General features: G+C 46.0%; 3 protein-coding genes across 5 annotated transcripts; 2 read left to right on the forward strand and 1 right to left on the reverse strand.

Moving 5' to 3' along the window:
• The first annotated feature begins 252 nt into the window (after positions 1-252).
• On the forward strand, positions 253-5,308 carry LOC100122221 (protein N-terminal glutamine amidohydrolase). Its single transcript, XM_001605774.5, has 5 exons — positions 253-672; positions 1,577-1,730; positions 1,819-2,089; positions 2,169-2,337; positions 2,706-5,308. The coding sequence occupies exons 1-5, from the start codon at positions 581-583 to the stop codon at positions 2,749-2,751; spliced, it is 732 nt and encodes a 243-aa protein (XP_001605824.2). The 5' UTR covers positions 253-580; the 3' UTR covers positions 2,752-5,308.
• Positions 5,309-18,827, reverse strand: LOC100122207. The gene is made up of 14 exons (XM_031929050.2): positions 18,610-18,827; positions 17,594-17,804; positions 15,610-16,672; positions 8,949-10,151; positions 8,507-8,860; positions 7,807-8,424; positions 7,605-7,732; positions 7,257-7,527; positions 6,960-7,176; positions 6,756-6,881; positions 6,598-6,677; positions 6,403-6,518; positions 6,084-6,323; positions 5,309-6,015 (listed from the first exon to the last, which is right to left on the reverse strand). The coding sequence occupies exons 3-14, from the start codon at positions 15,665-15,667 to the stop codon at positions 5,902-5,904; spliced, it is 3,525 nt and encodes a 1,174-aa protein (XP_031784910.1). The 5' UTR covers positions 15,668-16,672; positions 17,594-17,804; positions 18,610-18,827; the 3' UTR covers positions 5,309-5,901.
• Cdk4 (cyclin-dependent kinase 4) lies at positions 18,340-22,913 on the forward strand. Of its 3 annotated transcripts, NM_001161464.1 has the most exon segments (6): positions 18,463-18,582; positions 20,568-20,898; positions 21,103-21,171; positions 21,248-21,592; positions 21,668-21,828; positions 21,920-22,909. In NM_001161464.1, coding segments are annotated over 5 exon segments (1,107 nt in total). In that variant the 5' UTR covers positions 18,463-18,582; positions 20,568-20,586; the 3' UTR covers positions 22,140-22,909.
• The last annotated feature ends 49 nt before the right edge of the window (positions 22,914-22,962 follow it).

The following is a 22,962-nucleotide window of genomic DNA, read 5'->3' on the forward strand; positions in this document are numbered from 1 at the left end:
CTTAGCTGGTCCAACGGCTACTACTGACCGTTATTACGATACATTATAGAATCTCAGTTTCAATTTCATCGCAGCCATGACTCAAAATTTCCAACCAAATAATCGAGAACCGCGAATAAACATTAAAAGCACAAACGAACATTGAAAGCTCTCGAGAGTCGCGCGCGCTCAGTAGTCAAGACTCAAAAGAGGAGCCACGCCACCTAGCGGAGTGACCCGAGCTCCGCTGTACCGCGGTGTGTTGCGCGCGCGAGCATCAGAGCCGCCACCCTCGTGGCCTCGTGCACACACTGCGATCAGCGCGAGAGAGCAAAAGCCAAGCAAATCAGTCCTGCCTCGTAGCTCGTTGGTGCGCGCGCGCGACAACTCGCTGATCGAACTCTCGCGAATTCGTCTGCTGCTGCGGCTGCTGTAGTCAACTCGGTATAGTTTCGCGTTGTAGAGTAGTCCACCGACTCCGTTGCGAATCGTCGTCGTCATCAGTGGAGAGTATATTCTATAGCAGCCAGCAGGAGACATTTCCATATCGTAGGACCGTAGCATCGGCGCACAGAGGGCCAGAAGTTTGTAAACAAAGAAGATGGCTGTGGAAAGCATCGTGAGCGGGAACACGAAGCCCCTGGTGCCGCTCTTCTCCAAGCGCACCGACTGCGTCTACACGAGCTGCTTTTGGTAAGCACCTGCTCAAGGCTATCTACAAAGCCACCCCCCCCCTCCCCTTTTGTCGTGGCTAGAGAACATAGGGACGAACGAGAGGGAGAAAGGGCTCGAAGAAAAAGAGAAATAGCCGTGTAGCTGCGCGTGTGCACATCGGGTATATAGATATAGCTGCGTCTCGCTTCTCGCGCCGTTCTGCGTGTGGAAGGAGCTAGGTACTGGACTGCGGCAGATCCCGCGTCGGATCGATACATTTGTTGCAGAGGAGGCATCAACGTCGCGCACACACTGTACAGGACTATATAATACCTCTGCGCGCACAGCCATGTTTCTTTCCTCTTTTTCCGCAATTTTTCTTCCTCTATTTTGCGCGTTTTCAGCTCCAGCGCCGACTCCGCCGCAAGCTATTATAATATATGACCCGATGCGTGCGAGCGACGTTTTCGTATTACTGATTCCTGCTCGTGAAAAATACGCCGTTATAATGCGCCTGCTCCAATCTCTCGGCCCCTCGCGAACACTTGTTTCGCGCGACTTGGGGCCTTGGGGGGTGGCTGGCAAGATCGTCGTGTCGCTCATAGATGACGATGATAAGTGCGGGGCTGGACTAGAAAGATAGCGCTCTCTATGTTTTGTTTGGGCGCGCCGCAACTTTTTCTAATCCATCGCTTTATCGATTCGCTTTGAGTGAATTTTTCATGCCGCCGAGCGCGCGCGAGTATGCACTTTATTATTTATGAATTTACTTCTTTTTTTTTTTTTTCACACACGAGCGAGCTTCCGAGGTCAAGAGCTTTTCCAGCGATTTATGTAATTTATGCAATCCCCAACTTTGTATAAACGTAGGAAGAACGATGCGACGCTTTCACATACACATGAGAATGACACACGGGTGTCACTTTTATCTAATATTTTTCAGCGAGGAGAATGTTTGGAAACTGTGCCAGGAAGTTGCTACAAAGCATGGATCGGAGTTGCAGCACTGCTATGTGGCTTTTATAAGCAACCCTGGACGCAGTGTACCTCTGTGGAGGCAGCGCTCTGGAAAAGATGAGGATAAAATAGTACTATGGGTACGCTTATATATTGTTTTCTTTTCTCTTTGTTCAATATTTTCTGAACAGGCATTATCATTAATTGGCTAAACTTGTTCCATTGCAGGATTACCATGTCATACTGATTTATGCTCCGGATGAGAGGGCTGTAGTCTATGATCTAGACAGCGAACTACCTTTTCCCACGCACTTTTGGAAGTATGCAACCGAAACATTTAGGAGGGATGAAGCTCTGCCTCCAGAGTGGCACAGAATGTTCAGATTAGTCTCAGCTAGCGATTATCTTAAACATTTTGCATCGGATAGACAGCACATGAAAAGAAAAGATGGATCATGGATCAAGACCCCTCCTGATTACAGCCCTATTTCTACACCCAGTAAGTTATTAACATGCTTATTAAGTCATTTCGCGTTGTTTTAGCAATTTAACTGATCTGTTTTTTTATTCCATTAAAGCGTGTACAGACAACTTGGATAGTTTTATCGACATGGATCCCAATACTGGTTTAGGGACAGTCATGAGTTTGAAACAGCTGTTTGATCGATTTTACAGATCGAACGTAGCTCCTCAGCCGCCGCCGCCGCCGCCGCCGCAAGCGCAAGCACAAGCACAAGCTACTCCGACGTAAGTCAGTGAACTCATGCATGGCAAACTTAAATGTGAAATAAAACTTGGATTGTATTCTAAGAAAATCATTCATGTAAGCAAGTACAATATAAGATTTTCATTAGAAACGATTTTCCGACTACGATGTCATCTTTAAAGACATTTTACAGATCAAATTTTGCTACACGCTTATCGAAACAAGCTTTATTAATTTCTTAACGAGGCAACGTTGACTAATTAAACGACTTAGCAGTGCGTTTGATCAGCAAAACTTAAAGTTCACTAAATAAAATTCGAAGCATTGATATAATGAGCGTTGGAAAGCGTAGTTTGACTAACGTTTGTAATAAAATTTATATTCATAAAAATTATTAATTATATTGCAGTAACGGTCTTCGAAAACACGCAGACATGCCCAGCGCGTTAGTTTGAGCGTGAGAAGTAGGAATTATAATAAATGCCGTGAGCGTACGATGAAGTGGTAAAGAGCTGACCGAAAATAGCTTCGCGGTAAAAGCGAGTTGTGTATGAGATTTTTCATTTCGCAATGCTTTTTAATATTTCGAATCATACGTAATAATGCATCTTCTTTCACTGCCATAATTACATGGTTGTTTTCAAATATTTGTATTACGCAAAGCGTGAACGCTAATTGAAATTCTGCATTTTCTCAAATGTAATAAAGTCTATAAATCTTCTTGTAACTAGAATATAATAAGTATTTTTTTAATTTAAATGAAAAAAGACAATTTTCACGAATATTCAGCACAAAAAATGTAGATGTGTAACCCAATCTCAAGATTTTTGGCAGTGAAAAAGTTATCATCAGCCATGACTAGTAAACTTTTTTCAGAACTTGTGATGAACAAATTTATAGGATATATAGTATAAAAATTAACGTATTTATTTATTCACTTATTCTTATGAAGATAACCATTCAAACTTTAAGCATAAATACAAAGTATAAAGATTCATTAATAAAAAATTCGCTTACTAGCTGATTTTATTTAGGTGCGTATTCTTTAGTAATATTTCGTATTATCGCACTAAAGACTGATGTACGTATATAATCGGATATTACGTATATAAGCGATATTTCTACAACTCATTTTGTCGACTCAAATTCGATTAATGCGCTTGTAATAATTGTGCGATCGATGTAGGTATAAGTCTGGCGATCTGTCGCAATTCCCTAATCGATTCAAAGAATGCATTACCATTAGTGAAACCGAGAGAAAAGAAAGTAATATGCGTAAATTGAGCATTTTACATTAAAAAAAAAAAAAAAAGTTTAGTATAATGCTAAATTTGAAGTTAAGAAAGAGTTACGACTAATCGTCAAAACAATAATATAACAATTGCATTGTCCCGTATTCATAGTCGTTTAAGTTCTCGTTTAGTTTAGGATCAAATTGCTTTTTCAATGCTACTCGTCTATTCGGCTACGCAGATTTTTTCCCAAACCAGCGTCTTCTTTGATGTGGCTTTTTACTATACACTATTTGTCGGAATGAACTTACGTCTATGAATTTGGGCCTTACTATAATAATCATACTAGTCCTTGTGATACTTTACACTTTCTACTTTTTAATACCTGTTCTATGTAAATATATATACAAACCGTTTGTACTGTATACCAAATGAAACGGTAAACGCATTCGTTTATTGGCGAAACTAATGAATTGATTGAACAGTATGAGATTTTGAAAGATCTTCATTAAATTAGTTTTTAAGTAACATCGAAGATTATATGCTACCAAGCCAACGAAAAGGTAAACCGTAATGATATGATTAACTTATCCTTACAACGAAAATTTCTATTATTATTCAATTATCAATATATTTTCCGTCAATGAATTAAACAAAAACTTTTTTACGTCAACTTGTGATGATTTAAACTTACGATCAGTCGACGATGATGCGATCATGAAAAGTAGATTTCATAGTATCTCGATATAGATGTACGATTTTGTTCTTATCGCCAACAAGCGAATGATTTCGAACTGTCGGAATGACTGCTATTTTGGTCGACTCGGCAGTTTTAAAAGTTCGTCCACTCTTTGCCTTCCAAAAATCTTCACACTTTTCACTTATATACATACCTGTTTATCCATATATAAAAAAAAATATATATATATACGTGTTTGATTTCACTTACACGTGTCTTGTTAAATTATATTAATATACATATATACAATAATTAATGGATATCTAATCAAGAAACATTGAAGTTATTTCTAAAAGTTCAATTGCAATGGCAAATAAGAAGTGTGCTTTTAAAAAGCGTAAATATAAAAATTATGCTTTCTCTCAAACATTTTAAATAATAAGAATTTTATTCGATAAATAAATATATTAATTCATTACAATTCTTAAACTTAAATCCAAAAATATTAAAGTGATAAAAAAGTTTTTTTGTCGATTTTTCGTATTTCTATAAAGACTGTTGCATATATCAACAAATCTATCTATATAATGTTATCAAGTTATATACACATATTGTACATATACATGCGAATGTACATTTGCATTCATTAAACAAAAAGATACGTTTGCTGGAAAATGTTACAATTTTAAAATGTTTTTATATGTTTCACCAACAGAATTTAATCGTCGTTGTGATTTTATGACTGAGTCATCGAAAATAATTATTATACTGTTTTTTACACGCGATATACCTTTTATTATGCTAGCTACTGTGACTTTCTTTAATCTCTGAGATAATGTGATGGAAAAGCGAAGATTGCGTCTACGCATACTTTTACTCTTATTCTGTACGTTCTTCCCGATTTTCACGACTTGCAAATGCGCTTATGTAATATTAACGATATCAATAATAATAATTGCGAATAAAATAAACAAAAGTATATTATATATTATTATCAAACATCAAATTTCATATAACAGTATACTTCCGATCGATTGTTAATCTCTTAACGTGATATTACGACGCAAAATATAAATAAAATAAACAAACGAATGCCGTTAATTTTCAAGTTTCAAATTTATATTGTGTTCAAACATTAAATTATATATTTTACATGATAATTAATTACAGTGTTGCGAGGTCACTTGCTTCGCACGCAACGAGAACGCGTCAATAATAAAGCCTCTGGCCGTGTGAGCCTTACTCTAATTTGTCTCTTTTAGTTTCTGGAAATGCACTGGCTGCACTCTTTAGTTTTGCATAATTTTTCGAGAAACACGCTCAAAGAGAGGATCCACTTTGGGCCATCACCACGGAAATGCTTCTCGAAAAATGTTCTCTAGTATCTATCAAGTATCTATAAAGTTTTATACAATGGAGATTCATTTCTACTCTACCACCGGATTTAATTATTTATACTGATTTTTCTAAAAAAAAAATTAATATAAACTTTTATTTATATTAGTATACTTTTCACCCGTTGAATTCGCGTATTAGCATTTTCGATTAAAATTAATCTCATAATTATTATTAACCTATTGCACGATAGGCAAGCTCGTCGATTAACACACGACAAACGGTTTGGAATATAGTCGAATATTTCGGTTTCAGTCAAAGTCTTTTAATATTTTTATCCTCATACAGGATTTCATCGATCACGTTCGGTAATAGGGCGCCATGCTGTACGTGGACATCGGAATGTTGTTCTTTGACAAGTGCCGAGCATCCCCCTGATCATACTCGACGTCGTAGTAAATTCCGCTTTGATTCTGAAACACAATCGCATTCCTTGAGCACAAAGTTCCACTGTAAAGTTTGAAGTAAAAGTGATACTTACGGCCAAGGAAGAGCGGGATTTGGGTCTGGGCACCTGGAAGCTGCTCTGAGGTATGAGGTCAGCTCGATCCTTATCCTGAGGTTCGGAATCAGAACTGTCGGGTTCGGGCTGATGCCTTTGCCTAGCTCGAGGCGGAGCCTGTAGTCTCGGTAGCGGTACCGGTGGCAGAGTGCCGTGCATACTCAGAGTTGGATAACCGAACATTGCCGAGCTCGGGCGCGTTGGACCCATCGGCTCAGTCTGCAAATGCGCAATTACGTTATGAATCTCGGTAGCAAATAATGGAAGTAATAAAAGAATAATTCGGTATGTAGCTCACCGCGTAGACATTGGCAGTAGCCAAGTGGTCAGCGACTTGGGCCCACATGTAGGGAGGAAGATTCGTCGGAGGTCCTTGTTTGACCGAAGCAAGCGTTCCAACCGATCCTACGCGAGCTGTAAGTATCGAAATTTGTTAACTTTTATTTCAAATTTGCTAAAGTGCATATGCGCGTCGATCAGCAGAAAGTATTACCTGGCAGAGTACCCGGAAGACCTCCCTGAACGTATCCGTAGACCGGGGACATTGCTTTCTGCTCCCTAGACCATCTTCGACTGAAAGTATAAATGGAAAAGTTCCGGATTTATTTCGATTACTCGATTCGATGAAAATAATAAGGCCAAGTCAACTACCTCCACATTACGAGACACACGAGGGTTAAAACTATTATAATCAAGGCCGCAACCGAGGCTCCGATAGCCACGCCAAGGACTTCACCGTCTACTTCGCACTGAGCGCCGTAGTAGTTTCCAGTGCACCTAAAAGTTTGCGACAGTTTTATCATTAGTTCTGCTTTCATTCACTTTGATAATTTGAAACTGACTCCGAGTACTTACGAGCATTGCATCTGGTCTCCTTGATACGAGCAAGTTCCTCGATTGTTGCAGTGCGAGTTGGGACAGGACAGGCAGCTTCTTCCCGAGGTGCTCTGATCGCCCTTGTGCGGGTCTTTGAAACCTGGGTTGCAGGTGCAAATGAAACCACCCCAGGTGTTTGTGCACGTCGCCGACGAGTGACAGTCGTTCAGCTCGGACGAGGCACATTCGTCCAGATCTGTGTTGAACCAATCACACAACGTGTTGTATTATGAAGAAAATCGTAAAAGATAATTAACGGTATGATCGAAAGCCTACCTTGCAAATTAGAAATCGAGCCAGCCGGGCTATCGACGTAAAGCGCACTGCTGCCGATATTGTTATACCTCCTCTGAATCACTCCGAGGAGATGTTTCTGTAGCTCTCCGGCCAGAGTTGGTCTAGCGGTACGTGGTTCGTAGGCTAACTTGAGGGTGGCGTTGACGAAAACGCCTCCCTGCCCTTGACTCACGTCTCCTTGGTAGATGTTGTTAATAGACGTCCCAACGTGCTCGTCGAAAAATGGAGTCATCGACATTGCCGATTGAATCTGAAACGGTGCACGCATTTATTAGAGGTCACTAAATCGATAATTTCATTTTCCGAGGTATAAACAAGTAAACTCACGGCTGCGTTCGCCTCGTAAGCCAAGGTGTGATAAGTATCCGAGTCCTTGTCGCCAAGGTCTTTAGTCCAAACTATCGTCTTATCGTATATCTTATCAACCCTAATAGAAAGAATAATGCTAACGATTTCTGAAAAAAAGAACGCAGTAGAGTGAAAATAAACATCACGGAGAAACTTTTGACAGTGAAAGAAAAGTGCTTACTTTTGCAAGGCGCCGTGTGCGTTTTCCTGGCGAAGCCAGGTTTGCAGTGGCAGGCCGAGACGCCCTGAACGGTGGCGCATGCCTCGTGCTGACTAGCATCGCAGGTGCTCGAGTCGCCGACGATGCAGGTGTCTATCCTGACCGGCGGCTGGGTCGGCCTTCTGTACAACGTCGGTCTCTTTACCGGTGCGCTCGGTCTCGGCGAGATGGCTGTGTTATCCGTCTGCGGGACAGCGAAACCGGTGCCGTGTACAGGAGCGCTTTGGGTCCTCGTGGGCTGGACGTGAGCTTTGCTGGCCGAGGCTGTTCCCTCGGTGTTGTCGAAGAGGTTCAAGTACGTTCTCTTGCCGTCGATGCTGACGAAGCCTTGACCCTCGACGGGCGAGGTCAGGATGTCGTCGCTGCCTGCGTGGGCTCCGTTCACCGGTACTCTGACCTCGCCCGTGCCTGAGCCACCGGGACCTTGGATAGCGGACACGACGACGTCGAACGTGTCCGGGTTCGGATGTCGCGGCGGACCACCGTAAGGCCTCTGGGTGACTATTCCTTGGGCTCCCGCGTAGTCCAGAGTGTCGTCCAGGACTATTCCTGGCCGCGGTCGGTACGAGTAAACCGAACCTGTCAACAGAGTTCCACGCGTTGGAGAAAACTTTGTGCGAGTTATTAAAAAAAAAAAAAAAAAAAAAAAAAAAGTACGTACTGTGCGCCTTGGAGAAGGTGATGGAGCTGGTGATCGGTTGAACCGGCTGTCTGTGGGGCAAGTTCGTCGACTTGATCCGGCTGGTCGACAGCAGTCCCTCGGTCGGAGTGGACAGGCCCGAGCTCGGGTCGACGCTGCTCGTGGACGTTCTGCTGGGCTCGAGGGTCACCGGGGCATCGCTCGAGGTGATGCTCGACGATTCCGAGAAGTCGCTGTGACTGACCGGTAGTAAACTCGGCTCCAGCATCGTCGTGGTGGACGTCGTGGCGATCACCTGCACCGACGAGCTCGTCTCGACGCCCAGCGTCGTCTGGAAGACGGGTTTCGCGCTCGTCGCCGAAATCTTCTGCTTGTCTGCGGGGCACAAAAAGTTTGCGGTAACTCTCGTGAGAAGGACGTTCGATCGTTAAGAGTGGAAACGCCAATTCGACAGCGCGCTTACCGGGCTCGTCGCCGGAATCGGGAATCGGCAGCGGCTGTGGTGCCACGCCGCCGAGCACCAGCGTGTTCTCGGCCACGGGGTTATCGGTCTTGAGGGTCGACTGGTACTTGCGCGTCGGACTGACCTGCTGCCTGCTGTGGTTGCCCGAGTGGTTCGCGTGATCGGAAGTCAGTCGCGTCCGGTTCTCGTCGGGATCGATCTTGTTCTGCAGATCTATCACGGCGTTGACCTTGTCCGACTCGCTCTGCTCGTAGGCCGTGACGTTGCTGCCGGCGATGTTCGGCAGAGGCTTGTACGGCGGCACCGGTCGCCTCGTGCCCGGTCGGGAGGGCCGGCTGTTCCAGGGCCGGTTGACCTGGGGCACGATCGCCTCGGGAATCGGTATGCCCTGGAGGAAGGGAGTGACGGGCGGCATCTCCGGCTGGCTGACCGGAGGCGGCGTCTCGTAGGTGGAGGGCTGTTCGGACGGCGGCGGCGGCGGGTTCATGCCGGGCGTGATGCTGTCGAAGTACGAGGGCAGCACCGGGGCGTCCTTGATCTCGGGCGGGCCGCGGTTGTTGATGCGCGTCGTGTGGACCGGTCTGACGGGCCGGGCCGAGTTGACGGCGACGTTGACCTTGCCGTTGAGGAGTTTCACGATACCCGTGATGATGTCCTGGATATCGGGGTTCGCCTGCCTCGGGGCGGCGGTGGGCGCGTGCTCGCTAAAGATCCGTGCGGAGGGCTGATCGCGTCGGGCTTGACGCGGCGCTTGTTCGCGGGGCTCCGACGAGGGACCGGCTGGATGGCGATGCGGTACCTGCGGAGCCCCTCGGGCTTCCCCCGACAGGCTTTCACTCTTCGTCGGCACGATGTTTCTGAAGTACTCGCCGGGCTTGACTTCGATCTGGTTGCCGTCGATCTGATCGAGCTGGTTGGCCGAGGCGGTGAGCGCGTCGATAGGCTCGTCGAGACCGGCCGACTGGTCTCTCGCTGCGTACCTCGTCTCCGTCGGCTCGAACAGCTCGAGCTCGTCGTCTTCGAGCAGCCGCTTGGAGCTCTCGAGGTTCGGAGCGAGCCGAGTCCTTTCCAAATTCGAGGTCGCCAAATTCTGCGGCTCCTCCGAGTCGGTGCTAGCTCGAACGCTCGGATTCGGCGGCTGGACTCCCAGCTCGGACTCGGCGAGCCTCAGCCTCGTCTGCTCGTTCTGGATGCCCAGGACCCCTGAAAGACCACAAGCTTTCGCTGTTACAGCTGATAGAGGGAAAAAATGCTAAGTATAGAAAATCATTCCCACGCGAAAATCGCGCGCGATGGCTGGTCGAACGGTACACGGCTCTCTCTCTCTCTCTCTCGACATTCCGAGACGCTGCTGCCAGATTCTATTCGGTTCGTTGACACGTCCCTCGACTAAATTTCACGACGTACGACGCAGCGCACAGAACTGAATCAAACCTCGGTTTGTAACAATAAAAAAAAAAAAATCCTCCTCGAAAAGGTTGGACGGAGAGTCGCGTCGGCTATAGAGTTTATACGGCTACCGGCCGAACGGGTCTTAAACCAGAAACGCGAGGCACCGCTCATACGACATTCTTTCGAGCGCAGAGCGCGAACTCGACTTATCCGTCTCTCTACGATTCTCTGTACTCTGTATAGGAGTTAAATTTTTACACGCAGCAGTAGGTGGTGGAGACGAGCCCACTGCGATTACCTGAAATTGCTGCCCGCCCATTTAATAAGCGGCTTTTAAGCGTCGCTAATGGGCTCCGATGAGGAGCGCGGAAAAGCTTGATCCGGATTTCCAGAGGATTATTTATAATTGGAAATGCGCTAGATTTAATAACACATACGAACGCGGAGCGATTGGCTATGCATACGCGCGCGAGATTTCTATTCTCGCTCTGCCGTGATAATTCAATTGCGAGAGTTTTATTTACAAGCATTAACGCGATAAATCATCGAGATCTACTCCGGCAATTACTTCTCCCGTCGTGTAGTTGTCTTCTTTTTTTTTTCGCTCCAAATCGCGGTGCACTCGAACAATCTACCTTATACACACTTGCTGCACTTTTATATACATATATACCTAAAGCGAGCGAATATAATAGAAGCAGTAGCAGCATAACGGGGAATCTCGAGCTAGTGGGAGTAGCTATATGTATATATAAGTGGCTGAACTCGAGTTTCCTCGAGCGCGGCTGCGTCGTTACGTCCTTATTATTATTATTATTTGGTAATCGACCAGTTTGTCGATGCTACGCACTCGTATATACATATACCAGTGAGTTAACGGGATTGGAAGCGACCGAATGCCAATGAAACGGCGATTAATTTTAGCCAACGTATAATATGTAACACCTTCGGGTTTGCCCATATCAACTCTTTTTTGTTCGCAGTCGAACTTAACGAACGCACGAGCAGTTCCGAGAGCTGAAAACGCAACAATAGCGCCAATTTTCTCGCGGCTCTGGATTTTTTTAGCTCATCGTGTCAACGGAGCAGAGATTATACTGCTGATGTCATTGTTGAACGCGATATGCGTGTTCTCATGGCTTTTTTCCAGTAGTCCTTTGATGTGGTGCACGCGATATTTCTCAAAAGTATATATCTCAAAAGCGCACTTTACTTTTGCGCAACGTGACGCGAATCTTTATACGTAAAGTCCTTTTCAGCCTCTTATAAACAATGGTCAGCAGCGCGGGCGCACGAAGAGCGTCAGAGAGAAAGTGGGTAAAAATCCATACGCTTCGTTATTAGGAAGGACGACTGACTTTCTTTGCTGTGTACCGCTGAATCACGGCTCTGCATCAGCTTTTTCGACATATATATCCGTGTACAGTGTCTTTGACGCACACGCAGAGCAGCTTGCATAAGCGTGAATTCGAATCGAGGCTGAAACTGGTATCAAAATTTTACCGATAATAATTTAAACGATTCGGATCACACGGCGTATATGCGAAAGAAAAGCAAAAGTATATATTTATACAGCGTTTGATATGCGCCTCGACGATCGATGGCATTGATCGATAGCTTCGCATAATAATAGTGGAAAGCTGTCATCGTCGATGACGGCACATATCGTTCTTCGGCCGAATGCAAATGTCCGGGAGAAAGGTTGGCATTACGTATACAGAAAAAGAGGCGTACGATAGGTGCCGTAATAAGGATTCTCGGTCAGCAGAATGGCCCCCGCGACGCGTTTTAGAAATCCACATGGACACACTCGCGCGGCGAGGAGAAATCCTCCGATCTATCTACAACGCCTGAACACTCCCGTGTTTTCCGCGAAACGAGGAATTTTTCCAACGCGTTCCACTTTATGTCCCTCTCCTCATTATCCTATACACCGGCGCGCGAACGAGCAGTAAACGCCGTCGAGGAATCCGCTTTTAAAATTATTTTACAAAAAAATAATCCAAGCGCTCGCGCATACCTGAGGTCAACAGCACCACAGCTCTCTCGCGGGCAGCTTATCAATTATTACAGAGCCTCGCGCGCGCGCGCGCGCGAAAGTGGCGCACGAGTTCCCGCATCGGAAATCATACGTCAGTAAATCGAGCGGCACATCAGCCGAAAAAAAAAAAAAAAAAAATTACGAGAGAGAAAAAAGCAACGGCATGTCTCGAGCGCGCGAGATGCAAATGAGGTAACTGCGAAGATATTACGCGAGTTTCCGATCCCGTGAGAATGTAGGTGAACGATCCTCTGGAATGCAGCGTCGCCGGAAGCTGTATGTGCATCGAAAAACGAAAATTCGTATCGTTGTTTACTTCCACGTGTTCGTCTGGAATTATAGATGGAAGATTGCGCGGATTTCGTAGTGCAGTGCATTACGTATTTTCATTATACGGTAACTCGCTCTTTTCCTCTCTTGAGAGAGAAACGTTTTTTTTTTTTTCCCATAACGCCTGATTGTGTACCCTGCCGCACTCGCAGGAAAATGCGGGAAAACAGTTAGTATAAGTAAGCAGCGATTCTCTCGATGACTAGGCTTATTTTCCCCGAGTGTTATGAGCGGCTTCCGTGCAGACTTCCCTGTGTGTATATTTACGCGATGATCGAAACAGCAGAGTCGTGTATGGCGAGTACGGAGCTGATAAGGAAATAATACGGAGCGGAATTTACATGCGCGTCTTTTTACGAGGAGAAAATTCCGAAAGTTTGCGCATACAAAATTGATTATCACGCTTTTACTCCTGTCAGCCGCGCATCAGTTATATACATAGTCGAGCTTGGAGATCGACCTTTACACGAATAAAAGTATAGAAGCGGAGGTAAAAGACGAGAGAGAAGCGGAGAAAGAGAGACTAGCTCTGGAGCTAAGAGTCGCGGCGGCTCTGGGGCAAGTATGTGTATATGTGCGTAGCGTGTCTGCTGTCTCCTCTCTGTGCTCTTGCGCGTTCCAAGGCGGTAACGGCAGACTTAACGGGACTATCCATTCCAGCCCAATATTCATTCTTTGCGCTGCGAACGCTCGAGACACTCTCCTTTTACTCGGCTCGACACGCGCGCGCATGTGTGTCTCGCGAGCTTTTTTTTTTTATTATTTTTCATTTCGGCAATTACACAGAGAGAGATGCGTATAGATCCTTCGATTATACGCATGGTTGTTATGGCGCGCGAGGCACTAGCGCGATTGCGGGTTGTCACGGAGGTTCCTGTTACTCCGCGCGCGGCGAGCGATGGAGTACCGTTTAATTAAGTTTCGATTGAATCGTTTTACGGCTCGCAAGCTATTATTAATTATATAATTGATACGAGTTATCGTAATCGGCGAGCTGCACACCCGGGGCTATCGGTTACAAAACTGACGCCTACTGGGATCGGCAAGTAGGCCAACTATCCTATGACATGCAGCGCGACCAATCAGATCAGGAGATTAATTCGCCTAACAAAGCCCGCAGGTTGTACGCGAATTTCGTTTACCGTTATACACCATGCCACGCGAGAGAGAGAGAAAGGTTATACGAGTACATGTACGAGTGACACCTGTCCCGGAGATGTTTTCGCGACTGAATCATCGAACGCGTTACGCAAGTCGGACACATCCGCGTCGAGCGCAGAATCCCTGCATACGCGCGTGCGATTGCAAAAGCGAGCTGCGAGGAAAAAAAAAAATCGGTTCTGGCTCGGTTACCGCTCTATATTCGTAGAAAACTCAACGCCATTCTACCTACGCGACACTTTCTCACAGTCGGCGAAAGTTTTGCGCAGCTCTCTGATGACGAAACGGCCCCTATGTGATTCGTCCTCGCGTTGCATATTCTACATCCGATGCTCGATATACTTTTTTTTTTTTTGTTTTTTTCACTCCTCTATATATACTCGAGAAATTGCAGCATTATTCGATTCGGCTCTCGCGCATACCGTTGCGGTTAATTTTAGATGTGTGCTATACGCGCCGGGAAAGTAACGTTTTATAAGCTTCTTTTGGCGAGGCTCGAACGGTTATGTGCCATAGGCGCGTCTTGAATACCGATTCGATCTATGTGACTCAGGATTCTAACAGCGACACAGGTCGTTTCTGCTACTTCGCTTTTAACTATAAGGTTTTCCCAGTAGCCGCACAAAGGTTAAATGGAACAACGCACGCTTATCTAGCCGCGCGTATATAATGCGGGTGTAGTGTGCGCATAGACGAGGACGATTGCGCTGATGCATTCGAGCGCCCGAACGCGGCTCGTCGTGCAAAATTTATTTTGCTTTCTCCAACGACACTCGTTACGTTCTCCACTGAGCGTTTAGAGCGAGGTTTCTTCTTCGCGATGCGCGTATATATATATATATATATATATATATATATATATATATCCTGGACGTGCGCGTTTTTATTACATTCGGCTCCTTCGATCTCTTTCATCGAGCGATGCACGACTTCTTCGATTATTCTTGTTGGAAGTTTCGAGTATATAGCGGTGGCTTTATTCTCGGGTCGAGTTTTCTCTTTTCGATAACGCCTTCCACATGAGTACTCGTTGATTGAACTACCGCGAGCTGATGTGTACACAGAGTGCTGTATACATGTGGGCCGATTGGCATACCATGTGTGGTCCGAAAAATGTGCAAACCTCACGCACGGCGATCGTTAGAAACTCGTCAAGTACTCGAGCAAAATGCATCGTTATCCGAAAAACCGTAAAAAAAAAACGAAAGCCAGGTGAAAGTTTTTCGGCCGCGCGCGTTTAACGCAGGCACGATTAAAAGAGTGCGCCTTTGTCTCAAGTTCGCGCTTTCTTAATACGCGCAACGTTTTCAGGTGCATCAGCGACGGAGCTTGCACACTCGATAATTTTCCGCAGACTCATAGCGAGACGTGCGAAATTTCTCCACGGAAAGAAACGGCCGTTTCCCGATACATCACCGCAGACGCGGTATAATTATCCGGCTTATAACCCGTCATTGTTCGGCGCAAATATCATTTCTCTCTCTCTGCCGTATAAGACAGCTGCAGCGGCGCACGTGAGAAAGCAACGGCTCGCGGGTACAGGAATCCGGGTCGCGGACTACTCCTTTAGCCTTCTGCCGTGCGTGTAACATACAGCGCTAATTTTCAGGACGAACGAAAATTCGCGCGCGCGAAAAAAATGAAGACAATGCAGGCGCACGTTGATATCTCCTCGCGAAGAAGTAGGTGACGCGCGTTGGAATCACTCGAGATGGAAGAATACGTATTTGTACTCACCGACGAAGGCTAAGGCTGCCAGGGACGTCAGTAGGACGGAAGCTTTCGATCCCGCCATGACCGACAGATTTTTTTTTTTTTTTTTCTTCCTTTCACCAGCTACTACCAGGAGGGTCAGTTTCTCTCGTTGCACTTTTTTCTCCAAAGAAGATTCTCTACTCAGTCAGTGGGTCTCTGTCTCTCGATGCAGGTATAAGAGGTCGTGAGGAGGGGGTGGAGGACCGCGGGGGCGATCTCTAGCCGAAGGACGACGCCATCTTGGGGCCAAGGCTAAGGCCGGAATCGGAGATGCCGACGACGAAACTCGCCCATCGTCATCGGCCCCCTTTTTTCGTTTCCACGCACTCGCGACTGCGGATATAGCCTCTTTCTTCGTTCTCCTCCTCGTCTTCTTCTTCTTCTTCTTCTTCTTCTTCTCTCGCGACTGACCCACTTTTGCGCGGGCTGTTGACTCTCGCTTCACACTACTGAATGCTGCAGGACGTTATCGTATGTTATATACTTCACACTCGACACTCGGCTGATTTACTCGTCCTCCGGCTCCATGGCAGATTCTGCGCGGAGCTTCCTTCCAGATTTCAAGATCCTCTCACATGGTGCGTGTCTCTCACTGGCATACGCGTACGACGCTGCGAGAGACGGAGGGGAACGTACGTGCGCGTGGATACCGGTCGGTCGTTCACTCGAGACTGACTCGCCGCGGTGCAAGGTGAAGACTACTGGCTCTCGGTCATACTCCAGGAGAGCCGCTCTTCTCCCACTTTCTTTGCCGCCGCCGCTTCCTATACTTACTCTCCTCGATCGAGTTTCACGGCTCTCTCTCTGTGTTTGTGTGTGTAGCTATACTTAATGCCGCGATTCCACTCGCGAGTCGAGCTGCTCGATCGTTTGCGTGCCGATTCAGGATCGCCGGTATGTACTTCCGAGTAGAGAGAGAGAGAGAGAGAGATGGTTAGTACCGAGGCCTTTTAATTACGAGACTTGCACTTGGTTAATCGGATTTGCTCTATGTCTTGGATTCTGGCGTGGTGGTGCAGGGCCGTTTTTGTTCGTCCGCGTTCCTCTGTAATGGAATTGTTGCTTAGTTAGCGATTTATAATGGATTGGTATAAGGCATGTGGCGATTTTTCATAATTTCAAACGGCAAATAATCAAACGAAAGAATGTTATAACAAAGTAACGTAATTTGAGAGAAAAAAATACTGAAGGATCGAACGAAAAAAATCAATTCTTAAGTAAATGCTAGGAGCGGAAATAGCGGCAAACCTTTCTTCATTATCGATCATCACCATGGTAGGAATCTCCGACTATTAGGATCGCGTATACCGCGTGCGGGTACAATAATTGGATCGCGCGTAGAAAAATAATGTTATTTCAAATTAATTAGAGAAAGTAGAAAATAGCCGAGATGCCTAATGTGATTGGGTCTCTAATTGAGGAGATGAGACAATTAGAGCGATATTTTAGCGGACGGTAAATTATACGATTTAATCCCATTCGTCTAAATAAACTAGGTGTAAAAAAAAAAACAATATATAAAGAGGCATATAAACTTTTAAAAATGTCGATCCCATAAATAACGCGAATAATCATCTCGGCGCGAGGTGAACAAACTGTTAGCCACAAGGTGGTCGGTTCGAAGGTCAAATTTTTGAGACCTTTGCAATTCCCAGAGAGAGAGAGAGAGAGAGAGAGAGGCGCCTCTTTTATTTTCATTCCTCGTCGCTTATACTTTAGCCCAGCTATACACGTATTATATATACAATGGAGATTCGAGGCCTTGTATATTCTAAATTGGGCGCAAAACCAGTTCGCCGGCACCGCCGACAAAGAGCTTACGACAAAGCTGCAGCATTTACAGCTCCTGATGTTACTTGTAAATAATCATTTCGAGAAGAATCGCGTTCGATCGCATTTTTCCATTACAGCAGCGGCGGAAGAGTCGTCGTCGACGGCAAAAAAGAAGCTATGCAGTTCATCGTACCGGCTTCTTCTTCTTCTTCTTCTTCTTGCTGCGCCCGAGTGCGCTGCTGCTTTATAAGCGAGACGAAGCCCATCGCGGGGAGCTAGCCAGGTGCGTCGACTTCCAGATGTTCGCGTATATATGAATTCCGCTTCTTTGCAGCTTTACTCCTTGCAGCTCCTTGTGCTGTGTATATAGATGGCGAGGACGGAGCAGCAGCAGCAGCAGCACTCTATGTAAGGAAGAAAATGAGATTAATCGTTGATAATTAGCCCGAGGATACCGCGCTACGCGCTACCGTTTATCGGCTCGTTAATTAACTCTAATAACAACTTTCCTTTACGATTCGCGTTATATTGAAGTGCTATAGGCATAATGGCTCTTTTGTACACGCGAAAATCAGCGACTGACAATTTCAATGCGTATATGTGCGAACACAGACGAAACCCCGCATCCTGTTCCCGGCCGTCCAGCGAATCGCGTATACACGCAGAGTCTCTACACGTCGCGAACGTATTCGCGTGTGCTATATATATATATATATATATATATATATATATATATATATATATATATATGCGAGAAGGGAATGAGCAGCAACGGCAATAAGGTATACCCATACATGCGCGCGCGCATCGAGAAGGGGAGAACGTGCGTGCAAGAAAGAGAGAGAGAGAGAGAGAGAGAGAGAGAGAGAGAGAGAGAGAGAGAAGTAGAAGGGAGCTCGAGAGAGGGACGACGGCTGTTTCCGGCCGTATGCGCGAAAAATGTGGCAGCAGCATACTAGTGTAGAGTCGCGGCTGCGAAAGCGAAGAAGGCGGACGAAGAGAGAAGTGCGAGAGAGAGAGAGAGAGAGAGCAAGAGGAACGAGATAAAAGAGTCGTCGTCGTGCAGTCGGTGGCCAGCAGCAGCAGCGAGCAGTTGGACTGCCGATTTCTCCGGCAGTTGGGCCGCGATGCAGCAGCGCGATGTCGTCGCCGGCTACTCGTCCTCGTCGCCGCCTTAGCCGGGTAAGTCTCTCGTTAATATATACGTACTTGTATACTCGCGTACACTGCAGGCCGGTCAGTGAACGTCGCCGCTGATAATCTTTATCGCTGTCTTTTAAATACTCAGCTTCTTCCGGCTCCCCCGGCTGATACTTGACGTGTCGTCGCTTCGCTTCCCGAATTCATCCTCCTCCGGATGTTATCGCGTTTATGCCGACGATACAACGTTTGTTTCCCTCGCGCGTGACTACACAATATTACCATACCTATATATACACGGGGGGGGGACCTACACACAAGACCCACCGCGGGAAGAGTGGGAGAGAAAAATTTTAAAGTTCGACCAAAGTCCGTGTGCTGCTCGCTCTCTCCTGTGCAGCCCGTCTCTCGCGGGGAAGAAAGAATGCCAGTGCGAGAGAGCGAAGACCGCGCGCTGGTAGACACGCGGTAGAGGGAAAAGAGAGAAGATAATATAAAGCAGCAGCGCCGGGGCTACCGAAGGATGAAGCGAGACGGAGCTACGTACCCGCCGGCAGAGAAATGGGAGAGAGGGGAAGTAGCAGGCGATCGGCACGCAGGCGCCTCTCCTTCGTTTCTCTTTTCAGAGTGTATTACAAGCCTGCAGCGCCTGCTGCATACTTGCGCTCTCTCTCTCTCTCTCTCTCTCTCCCTCCTCGTTCTCTAGAAGCGTATATACACACTGCAGCATCGTTGTCTCGCGCGCGCATATAGGATACTTTCATTGACAAACGCGCCAGTAAAAAAGAGCAGAGAGGGAGAATCGACAGCCGGATACATATACACGCGTATAGCAGGGGGACGACGCGTGTGCTTCCGAGAAATGCATTTCGGTGACGTCGCGCCAATGCATCCTTACAGTCGCTCGGACTGCTTGTGAGCGCGAGAGAGACGCGCCCGCACACCATCAGTCTACGCTAGTATTCCAGCGTGTGTCCTACTGTGCGCGAGAGACGGTTCGTGCGTTTACGCTCTCTGTGTTGGTGAGTATAAACTGTATATATAGAGGGAAGAGAGCACTATACTTTTCCATTTTGCCGAGCACGTGCGCCTCCCTCGCGCGCTGCTTTGTTGTTGTTTGCGACGATAAGCGCTAACTATATACACCTACTTATGCCTCTTTAAATCCAAGCGTTCTTTTCTCTTCGGACATTTCGGAAGGCGCGCGTCTTACGTAAATTCCAAAGCGAACGAGAAAAGATACTGCTCGCGCGCTACTTACAAGATAAATTCAACTTTTGACACATATTTGTGTACTTCGTTCGACGGTTAATCCGGTGTATCCTTATCATCGCACACGCAGAGCTGCCGCGACTCGAGCTTTTTTCTATCGTTATCTGGCGCGCGCATGTGTAACATTCCGTTTCTTTTCGACTTCATTCATTCCTCTCGCTCTCTCTCTCTCTCTCTCTCTCTCTCTCCTCTCTCGCCGGCGCCACGGATATATACCTATTCATTCATCGCGACTGTTACTTAGTACCACGTATACACTTATATCTATAGGTACACGAGCGCATGCGGTGCCTCTTTTCTTCGCATGCGCGCCTGTAATATCTATATCTGTACACGAACTTATCAGCGTGGGCTCTTTAATTCTCTCAGGCGTCGATTACGAAAAAATGTTGTGTGTTTAACGTGGAACATTTAAATTCGGCTATGGCGCGAGATAACGCTGCTGCAGCGATAACGGCGTTTCCGTAACCGAGCGCGCGCTTCGAAATAATAGTTTCTTGGAGAACAAAAAAAAAATTCTTCTCTCATACCGTTCGGAGCTCGGCGCGATTTGTACGCAGTGGCCGGTATACGGGGGCAGGTGTTGCCGCAGATGTCGCGTGCGCTTCTACACTCGGGTTGTTCCCCTTTTACGATTTTATACTCTTACAATACTCGCTCGGGCTTCTTCTTCGCTCGCTCGCGTTGAGCCCTTTTTTCCTGCGACTGATAATATTAATTTTTTATTAATTTTAATAAAAAACGATTTTTCGCAGATGAGGCCGCGATGCCGTAATGGCTGGTAGAGCACGACCTGCAAACGCGGAGATCGATCCGGATCTTTCGACACCGACTGCAGCCAAGAGGTCGAAACTCGGCGCAACACCCGGCAGCAGTGCCAGCCAAGAGGACGAGAGCCTGAAGCAGACGCCTCTGGGAAGCGAGCTCGGCGATCTAGAAACGTCCGAGGTTCTACCCTCCTCGGACGAGTCTTTCGGCGAGGACGACGACAAGGGCAAGATCAGGATCGGCGCGAAGCTCGAAGCGAAAAAGGAAGGAGACAGTCCGGCAGCCTCTTCGTCGACAGCCACTGGTGACAAGAAAACGCAGCCGTCACGGGAGGCCACGTCAGGGGGGGCGATGGGTAGAGAGGCAGGTCTGCAGAGCTCGTTGATGGGCGAGCATGCGCTTTATCAGGACCTTTCGCTTATCGGGGACGGTGCCTACGGCACGGTCTACAAGGCCAAAGACGCCAACAGTGGACAGGTCGTAGCTCTCAAGAAAGTCCGAGTGCCCATTACCGAGGATGGCCTGCCGACCTCGACGCTCCGAGAGATCGCCGCCCTCAAGCAGCTCGAGAGGTTCGAGCATCCGCAGATCGTGAGTTTGATAACTTTGTCTGAATTGTCCGACGACGTGGAGCCGTGTGTGATAATATCGTTGATTTTGATTGCAGGTGAAACTCCTCGATGTCTGCCAGGGTAACTACTTGCAGTTGCCCTCAGGAGATGGAATGACCGATCGGATAAACCGCGGGTTAACTCTGTGGCTGGTTTTCGAACACGTCGAGCGAGATCTGTCGTCTTTTTTGACGGCCTGTCAGTCGCGCAAGATTCCATCGCAGTTGGCCAAGCAGATGTCCAGGGAAATTCTACTGGGAGTGGATTTTCTTCACAGCCACAGGATCGTGCACAGAGATCTCAAGCCGCAGAATTTGTTGGTTACCAAGGATGGCCACGTCAAGATCGCTGATTTTGGTCTTGCCAAGACGTACGATTTCGAGATGAAATTGACTTCGGTTGTGAGTAGCGTTTTGCGTTTCCTTACCGAGTATAATGCGTACTTTTGTTTTACGACGACAAAACTGTATTCTCAGGTCGTGACGCTTTGGTATCGGGCCCCGGAAGTTCTCCTGGCATGCCCCTATGCCACTCCAATCGACATTTGGTCTGTCGGCTGTATTCTCGCCGAACTTAACGAACTGAAGCCGCTTTTCCCTGGAACCAGCGAAGCAGATCAATTGGACAAAATTTTTAGGTACTTGTTTTTTTTTTTTTTTTTTTCTTAATTTTGTATGGCTGTGTTGAATTACTGGATAGCAGCGACTTTGTAACATTTTTGGTTTTAGAATCATCGGAACGCCACCGGAATCAGAATGGCCAGAGAACGTGTCGTTGGGCTGGTCAGCATTTCCATTCAGACATTCCAAGCCTATGAAAACGATAATTCCGAACCTGAGTGATGCAGGACTTGATCTCATAAAAAATATGCTCATTTTTAATCCTCACAAACGTCTTACGGCAGCTCGAGCTCTCCAGCATCCGTATTTTCTCGAGGATGAATCTTGATAATAACTTTTGCTACAAGCCATAACACGTATCGATTCGGAGATAACCGAATTTCCACGAATTGAATAGCCTTTTTAAATATATCGAAATCACCATTTCTGTACAAATTTAAAGTTAAAATTATTTAATTACGCTTATATATCAGAAAAGTAAGAGTTATTTAAGATTTCTGTAAAGTTCTTGTTAAAGTATTCAATTGTGCGTCAGAAGTATATGTATAGTGTAACGTGTGTAAATGCGACTTCGAGATAAGCTCAAATATTCATTCTTATTTAATAGAGCAAACTATCATGTAGATACATGTATTCATACAGATAAAATTATTAATCAAGTTGAATGTTAGTGATTGAAAAAGTGTACGTGAAATTTTAGTTATTATCGAGTGCAAAAGTATAAATGTTTTTAAATTTATCATATCGTAAGCATTATTTTCGTAAAGTATAAAATATAGATACATCTAATTATTAAGAAATCGTATAGTTAAATTTATTGGGACTTAAAGACCCTTCATATTATTATTTCAGCATTTAATGTAGAAACAATTGCGAGACCAGAAAACTCACTGCCATAATTAAGGAATGAAGCGCATCAGGTGCGCATAGATTAGAATTTTTGAATTTTATATATGTATGTAATATAATAAGTATACTGTATTGTAAATGCTAAGTTAAGTCCTTATGTACCTTATACAATTTTTTTATTGTTTGTATTAGTAAATACTAGACCAAGTAAGACTGTATAAAAAAGTAATAAGAATAAAATGAATATTTTGTACTTTTGTAATAGTTGAAATTTCTTCATCTCGTTGCAAATTTTAAAATTG

The sequence above is a fragment of the Nasonia vitripennis genome, chromosome 4 (genome assembly GCF_009193385.2).
Source record: "Nasonia vitripennis strain AsymCx chromosome 4, Nvit_psr_1.1, whole genome shotgun sequence".
Taxonomy (NCBI): Eukaryota; Metazoa; Arthropoda; class Insecta; order Hymenoptera; family Pteromalidae; genus Nasonia; species Nasonia vitripennis.